The sequence below is a fragment of the Triticum aestivum genome, chromosome 6D, assembly GCF_018294505.1.
Source record: "Triticum aestivum cultivar Chinese Spring chromosome 6D, IWGSC CS RefSeq v2.1, whole genome shotgun sequence".
Taxonomy (NCBI): domain Eukaryota; kingdom Viridiplantae; phylum Streptophyta; class Magnoliopsida; order Poales; family Poaceae; genus Triticum; species Triticum aestivum.
Window position 1 is genome coordinate 492,578,362 of NC_057811.1, and position 8,576 is coordinate 492,586,937.

General features: G+C 48.6%; 1 protein-coding gene and 1 long non-coding RNA gene across 2 annotated transcripts; both read left to right on the plus strand.

Moving 5' to 3' along the window:
- Window positions 1-2,389: 2,389 nt before the first annotated feature.
- LOC123146360 (uncharacterized) lies at window positions 2,390-3,432 on the plus strand. Its single transcript, XR_006472707.1, has 2 exons — window positions 2,390-2,511; window positions 2,813-3,432. It is a non-coding gene; the product is annotated as an uncharacterized lncRNA (long non-coding RNA).
- A 1,232-nt stretch (window positions 3,433-4,664) lies between these two features.
- Window positions 4,665-8,315, plus strand: LOC123146359 (zinc finger CCCH domain-containing protein 19). Its single transcript, XM_044566013.1, has 3 exons — window positions 4,665-4,955; window positions 5,856-5,966; window positions 6,229-8,315. Exons 1-3 carry the CDS (start codon window positions 4,839-4,841, stop codon window positions 7,966-7,968), a joined length of 1,968 nt encoding a protein of 655 aa, XP_044421948.1. The 5' UTR covers window positions 4,665-4,838; the 3' UTR covers window positions 7,969-8,315.
- The last annotated feature ends 261 nt before the right edge of the window (window positions 8,316-8,576 follow it).

Below are 8,576 nucleotides of genomic sequence, written 5' to 3' on the forward strand. Positions count from 1 at the left end.
GGGAACCGGTGATGACCGGCACGATGGCTGGGAGGGAGGGAGGGCGGTTGTACCCTTTTTTGTCGCCGGGCGGCTATAGGAGAGGGATCAAGCCTCGGGCCTGACGCGTGTGATGGCATTGCTTGTCCCGAGGCTCCGGCACTTGGGTGCCTTCCGTTGTACTCCTATTTCCCTGACAAGTGTTTCCGGACGGACGGAGTGTTTCTAGAAAAGAAGGTTGCATACATTTTTGTAGGGGTGACGTCACATGCCAAAGAAATGGTGATGTCCAGAAATGGCAGTGCCTTTGCTACCTGCTGCGACGTGGAAAGAGAGGAGTTAGTCAGTCAGATCCTCAGTTCATTCGGTTCGACCCAATCCAATCCAGGCCAATGGTGACTTACAACCATAATGTTGACTTCATCTTGATATAACTTCAAGCTCCTCTTTACGAGTGTGCCACTTCAAAGTGTCAACACATGCCCCCTGTTTTTCTGCAAAACTTGTGTGCCGAAAAATAACTTGCACGGAGTTTGTTCTAAGCACGATGCCAACACTCCATTGACCATTTTGCGTGTGCTTAGGTCGATAAGTATATATTGGCCATCTATACTCTTAGGATGATAATTGTGTATCACCCATTAGCAACAAAAGTGCAGCTAATCGAACGTATGATGATGTGGTAATACCCTTGCATGATGCAGGAAATTATACTGCATCCATGGTTCGAAATAAACCCATGGAGGGTAACCAATCATACCTGGGCTTGAATTCCATGGCATCGGCATCAGTGGCATAACTGAAGAATATGGATAATGTTTCGACCGAAGATTTTCATCTGCAAACCTTTGGCTTGTTTGTTCACAGTTTCACTATTTTCCTTCTTCACTTTTGCCGCACTTTTTGCAATGGAGGCTTGCACATTATTCTTGTTTAGAGTACTTTCTTTGGGAACCCATGCCATGTTCCTCTTTTCAAGTTCTTCTGCACTAAACTTTTGCAACTTCTTCTTTGCCAATACGATAAGCCGAGTGGGCACCTCGGCTGTGATTTTGTTTGAAGCAATGGCAATTCTTGTTTTACCTTGTGCACTCTCAGCTTCTTATCTCAAGATTTGACACTTGATTGACTTGCCTCATTGCCTTTAGTAGCCAATGTCAACATTTTAATATGCTCTGGGAACGCCGCCCCCGTGGACAGAGGGCTGGTCACATGGGACGTGGCGCTGCAGAACACCCGGCTGCCGCTCGGGCTCGTCCTTGATACCTGCGCCCTCGGCTGCAAGCGGGGCCACAAGCGCCTGGTGTCGTTCGTGGCCAACATCGGGTAGTAGACGCGCTGGCTGGTGCACGGGCATTGCAGCCCAGGATCATGCTGTTGTTGTTTGTCAACTCAATGTGGCTTGTACATGTATAGGATCTAAAGACGATGGTTAGTTCACCTGAGAGGGCTGATGAGGTGCATTCCTGTCTATGCATGAGCAATGCGACTGGGAGAACGACTGCATGTCCGGGCCGGACCGCACCGAATCAGCAATGCACGAGGAGGATCACCATAGCTGTTAAAACTGCCGTCGATGAGATGAGATGAGCCCTGAACGGGGCAAAACTCAGTTTTGAATACCTGTATTTATGCTGCAGAGTTGATGATATATGGTTGTTAGCTGTAGACTCTAGCTGAGCTCAGTGTATAGTACCGTTGGCAAGATTTTTTGTTTACCTTATTTTGGATGGAGCTGAATGTGTAAATCTTGTTGGTTATCTTTGCCTTGTGATATTATGATGATAATCCCAAATGCAGAGGAACTACATGTGTTGGACCCTTTATCTACCTTTTCCTACTTAATTGTTTCTCATTTGTTTTATGTGTTGGATTAACTTGTTTGTTTTGTGCATCATTGCTGTGATGTCGGCGGCATGGTGTATGTAGAAATTGAATCGAGTGTATGGTATGCGTATATTGGCATCTCATGATGAGTAACAACCTACTACATGCACATGATTATACATATATACACTACCTCTGTACCAAAATATAAGATGTTTTAAAGGCAAAAGTAGCCTAAAAAACGTCTTATATTTTGATGCACAAAGAGTACATGCATGCGGTGCAGAATGAGCTTGATGCTAGTTTTCATGTGATATATGTTTTTCAAGAAAATATATGTGTTCAACAGTGGCTATCATGTGATATATGTTTATAAAAAAATGCTTGCAGTTGTTTTCCAATTATAGATGTGCGTGGAAAGAGGAAAACGAAAGGCGAAACAAAGACAAAAAAAAAGAAAAAGACGCGTGTGGAAGGAATAAGAAGAGATAAGGGTGGAGCGGGCCTACACGGACACGCGGCACGCGGCACGCGTCGGAGAAGAGCTTTCCAGCTATAAATTGAGGCTGCTTTCTCACTATGCTACTACACCCTACCTTGGAGAGCTCGAGGAGGTGGAGGAGGAGCTGAGCTGAGCAGAGCTAATAGGCGATGGATTTCCAGGCGCCGGCCGGTGATGACCGCCGGAGCACCGACCTCAACAAGGTACCTCGCCTCGCCTCCCGTTGATCCATAACTCAATCCAGATGGTTTGTTTGATAAACCGACAAAAGCTGATTTAATCAAACCAGCTCTCTCTGTTAAAAGCTAGCTCCCTACGATTAGTACTCCCTACCTAAAAAAAGTATAGGAGTGTGTAGTGATCTAAACACTTTTATATTTCCTTACAGAGGAATTACTATGCACGTCGCAGTTTTTAACAAAGATAGTTTAACCCCACGACACTTATTATGAATCGAAGGAGCAGTATGATTAACAAGTGAGCCTACTTTTCTTTTCTTTTCAGCAGGCCGTGGACGAGCAATCTCCTCAGCAATCGGCGGCCGATGGCAAGGCCAAGGCAGGTGCTCCATGCCTCTACTTCAAGAAAGGCACGTGTGCGGGAGGAAACATGGGGCATGATGCCCATGGCCATGCGCCACACTTTGCTGCAAGTCATGCTCACTGAGCCTACCGTATAGCAGCAGCAAAGAGAATACTACGTATTACAATAAATACTACGTACTTCCACTTTCTATTTCTGTTATGAACCACCGTGTATGTGTGGTCCTTGTGGTTGCGGTTACGGTCTCCCGGGCTCCTCAACTTCGTGGTTGTCCGGCGTAGATTCCTGCCAGCTCCTCGGGGCGGTGAGGTTAGGGTATTCTTGTCGTGCGTGTGCGACGGCGAGATTTGGTGTCGGGTTCATGGGCTTCAACGGCGATGACTGCGGCTTCAGAGCGGGCACATGTCATTAGGGGCGTGTGCATAAAGACTTCTCAGTTGTCATCGATAAGATCGGGCCGGCTCCGGTGTGGACAGTGGTCGTTCGTGGGCCAGCTACCTTCATGTAATGTTTATTATGTTTGGGGTGCTTTGTACTTCATGTGAACCTTTACAATAAAGATCTACTTTTACAAGAATAAATAAATATAGAAATACATATTTTGTGGTGGTTCGGAAGAGCGATAACAAGTTCGCGATATTCAGAACATACATAATATAATCTCCTTTTTGTGCATGATGGCTGCGATGTCGGCATGGTGCATGTAGAAATAGAAAGAGTCATGATGATTAACAAGCTACCGCACATGATTATACATATATACATGTGTGGTGTAGAATGAGCTGGATGCTAGAGTCCATGTGATATTTTTATAAATAAATAAATAAATGGGTTCAACAGTGGCCTTCACGTGGTCCCCAACAAAGCTAGAGGAAGCAAAAAAAAAAGGTAGCAAATATTGGTCACTTAATCCATTTCTACAAATATTGGTCAACTTCTCACCACACGCTCAAAAGTTTAATTTACACGACTCTTAAAACACGGAATTGCAACACCATGACTATTTAAACAGGGACTAAATTTGCCCAAGTCTTTTCGTAGAAGGACAAATTTCATACACGACATGGCGCAGACCAATTGGTGCGACGGCTAGGAGGGCACTTGTACCCTTTTTGTCAGGCGACCATAGGGGATCAAACCTCGGGTCTGACGACTTTGTTTGTCCCGAAGCTCCACGACTCCGACCCTTCGGTGCTCTCCGCGGTACTCGGTGCTTCTAAAAAAGGAAAAAGAACCATTTTAGGAGTGAAGTCACGTACAAAAGAAACGGCCACATCATGGTATTGGTAGGAGTTTCCCAAAAGTGGCTACCAGTTGCCTCTGCTGCCTGCTACAATAAGGAAAGAGCGAGTGAGTAAAATCATATGTATAGATTTGTAGATCCTTATATTTTCATGAGTTTTATGTGTGGATCATGTCTAGGGCTGGCGCGATGCGGATCGACGCGATGGCTGGAGGGAGGGAGGGCGCTTGTACCTTTTTTGTCGCCGGGCGACTATAGGAGAGGGATCAAGCCTGGGGCCTGAAGCGTGTGACGGCATTGCTTGTCCCGAGGCTCCGACCCTTTGGTGCCTTCCGTTGTACTCTCTCCGCCCGGGAATGCTTGTCGGTGTCCATTTCTTCGACAAGCATTTCGGGACGGAGGGAAAAGAAGCTTGCATTTTTAGCATTTGTAGGGGTGACGTGACATGCAAAAGAAATGGTGATGCCCAAAAATGGCAGTGCCTTTGCTACCAGCTGCGGCGCGGAAAGAGAGGGGTGAGTGAGTGAGTGAGTCAGTCAGATCCTCCCTTCATTCGGTTCGACCCAATCCAAGGCTCCGTATCAGTCAGTCTCACTCACTCACGCGCGCACAGACAGCCAGAGCCAGTGAGCTCTCACCTTGGTTGGGGTGGTAATAATAAATCCAGGTCCAGGTCCAGGTCCAGGTCCAGGTCCATCCCTCTGCTTCTGCCCTCGACCCGGCAGCTCCACCTCGCCCGCGGCGATGGATTCCGCCGCCGCCGCCCAGCCGACGCACGCGCCGGCCGACGAGGAGGAGCTGCGGCGCCGCCGGGGCACCGACTGCATCTACTACCTCGCCTCCCCGTTGACCTGCAACAAGGTACCGGCCCCCCTCCCCTCCCGCCTCTCCCGTCCACTCGTTCGTTCCGGCCGCTCCGGTCCGCTCCCTCCATAGGATAGATGGGCGGATAATTCGCCGCGCCGCCGGGACGCCGAGTGGATTCGGCCTCTCTCCCGGAGCTCTCGCGCCGCCAAGAGGCCGGCGGGAGCTGCTCATTAGGTTTCGATCTGGGCCGGGGCTCTCCTTATCCTCTCCTCTCCTCGCCCGCCCCCTCCAAGATTCCAGCTCTGCCCGCCCATGCGATTCGGCCGGCCGCTGCCCTCGCACGATTTGGTTTTGGCTTCCGGCGAGCGGGCGGGCGGTTTCAGCCGAGATCTGTTGGTTTAACACGAGCTGATTCTGTCAGCCCCTTGAATTTGCTGCTGCTGCCGCCAATAGTTGATTGATGCATCAGACTTCAGAGATACAGACCTACCATGCCCCTGCTCCACCAAACTAGATAAGCTAGGTTAACGCACGCGCGTGTGGTCTTCCCAAATGGATACCAAAAATTAGGGCTCTATTATGAGCATCACATCACTGCAGCTATATTATCACCAACAGACTAGTCGCTTCTCCACTTTACTTTTCGCACCTCTCCATCTCAAACCCGCTTCCGTTTATAGCTCGCATCCTGCTCAAATTTTCCGATGTGTCAGTTAATTACTGCAAAACGGCGCAAGCAAGCGGCACAACAGGGTTACCATTGCTTTCATCTTTTGGTTACATTAGTATGTCAAGCATTGAGTAGCAACGCCGTGAACTGAAATGCCTTGCTGTTTTTTTTTTTAAACTTTGAGGAGTGTAAATAATCTCGAGTTGGTGTCGCCCTGATTGCTATTGGTGCGCGTTTCTGCTGTATGATTTGCGCTGCTGACATGTTGTTTTTCCTCAATACAGGGAAGCGAGTGCGAGTACCGTCACAGCGACGCTGCCAGGGTGAATCCCAGGGACTGCTGGTATTGGTTCAACGGCAACTGCGCGAATGCTAAATGTGCATTTAGGCACCCGGTACGACCTACTCTGTTTTTTATTTCATCAAAAAATAATATGACCTCCTCTGTTCTCTTTTTCACTCCAAGCTACTGCAGTTCTAGTCAGGTTTAGTGCTTCAGTTAAACAGAGCAACATAGTAAGCTATTAAAGTTTGTCTAATTGACTTGTTCTTGTGGCTCGCAACAGTTGCTCTACACAAAACCATGCCACCCATTTACTCGAATACCTGGGCAGCTACGACTACAGTAATTAATAATTGAGTGTACTTTCTTTTCAGCCGCTGGACGACTTGCTCGGAGCATCGGCGACTCCGCGGGCACCTCAACAATCTGCGCCGCAGGTTCCTGTGACAGCTCAAGCCCTTCCATCCAATGGCACGGCAAAGCCAGTTGTCCCGTGTTACTATTACCAGAAAGGCATGTGTGCGAAAGGAAACCTGTGCACATTCTCTCATGGGCCGCAGTTTGCTGGAAACCCTGCTTTGCAGCCTCATCTTCAGCTGAAGAACTCCAACTCGTGGACGAAACCAAGCAATTCGCCCCAACAGAGTACCACTCCCGCTGTACATGGCGAGCTTAAAGTCGGTGCTCAGAATGGCAGACCAGCTCAGAAGCAAAATCCGACAAGCAGGGCTTATCACTCGCCAGGAATTTACCAGAATCAGAATAATAACCCTTATGTGCTTTCTGGCGCGGCAAAGAGTTACCAGCCTCAGCGCTCGGTTCAAGCTGAGTCTGCCGAGAATGTTATGGAGACGGGTGAGTTTGTCAGGGAACCTTCTGCTGGTTCCAGTGTGGTCGCCGGCAGTGCCGAGGACGACGCCGAACGGTCGTTCAAGGAAGGCCACGCTAGTAGTTACCGGCGTGCCAGTGGGGAGCAGAACAGTGGGATACGAAGGCAAGCACATGGTGGCTATGAACTAGAAAGGTCATCACACAGAAGCTCATCCGACAGGTTGGTGTCAGAGAGAAGGCTTATGCAGAGAGAGTCGATGCCTGTGACTGCAGAAAGTTCAGACTTGCGCCACAGGCTACTGAAGCAAAGAAGGCTGAATGATTCGAGATCGACGCAGGTCCCCGATAGGCGGGATAGAAGGTATCCTGAGGATGAGCGCGGCAGCCATCATCATCGTCGAGGGGAAGAGCGAGCTGCCCATGACGGCCTCTCACGCTCTCGGTTGCAAGGTCGGATAAAACTTCCAGGGGAGGCATCACTGGACAGACTTGGCCCACACCCACACCTAGAGAAAGAGAGAGGGCATAGAGACAGGTTGTCTCCACCAAAGCAAACAGACCTTCGAGCAAAGCTTCATGATAGGCTAAAGGCTAGATCGAATGAGGAGGTCCCTGGTAATCTGAAGAGTTCAGTGGTAAAAGCAAGCAGTGGTGAGGATGCTGGGGTGGTGAACTTTTCTGGTCCAAAGAGCCTTGCAGAGTTGAGAGCAAAGAAGGCTGCTTACAGGTCAGGAGAAAACACTGTCAAGAATGCTGACCGTGTTGCGCGACCAGCCCGTATGACGTCGGAGATAGTTGCCAAGAGGGACTCACCAGACCCTGTTCCCTTCGACGGCCCGAAGCCATTGAGTGTCATCTTGAAGAGGAAAAGAGAGGCAGCTTCTGCTGACTCTGGCAGCATGCAGGAAGAACAGGTTGCAGGTGAGGAGGAACAGTCCCTGAACAATTCCAGAATCGTCGAGAATGATAGAGTCGAGGCAAGCACCGAGGAAAATGAAGTAGAAGAAGAAGAGTTCCACCCAGAAGATGATGTGATGTACGACGACGATGGCCTTTCTCCTGCTGATGACAACACTGCAGAAGCTGCAGCCGATGTAGGCAAAGAAGAGCTAGAGGAGGGGCAGCAGGAAGACCTGGAGACAGCAGCAGAAGAAGAATACGACTACGAGGCGGCTGACGACACAAATGCCGAGGGAGAAAACGACTACCAGGAGTACGAAGACGACGATGATCTGGAGGACGACGACGATTTCGCTCGCAAGGTTGGCGTGCTGATCTCTTAGTGTGCTTTAAGCAGGGTGTGCACACCCTCATAGATTGAAGCAAAGAGGAGGAGCTACTGGTCGCTCCTCTGAAAATCTTGATCCGTATTTTTTCGCGCTAGATACTTTTTAGTTCGCTGGGCTAATAAAGTCTGGAGAAAGATGAAATTGGGGATAAAGTTAGCTCATGGGGAGTTGGGGCAGGGCCTCTGTTTCTGCCTGTTGTTGTATTCTAGTGTATGTGTGTGTTCAGTCTCCTACTTGTGTTGTTGTAACATTATTATTAACTGATGATGAACAAACAGATCACACATTGTACCACTATTTTGTATTTCTTCAGTGCATAAGATGGTTACAGGTCAATTCAATTCTATATTTTTGTTATGGTAGAACATACATTTCCATTGCCTCCACCTGGCTGCGATATTTGTATGTTGATATGTTTTCTCGAAAAATGTTTGTCAAGACAAAGACTACTAAAACTTTTGCTCAAGTGTAATAATCTGCAACTCCTCCTTACCCCTGCTTCTACCAAGGGTACTTTGTCCTTCCAACAGAAGTGGAACAGATGACAATAGTCTCAGTGGAGGAGTTTTTACTTTGTGTTGTAGAGAACTGAACATTTTCCT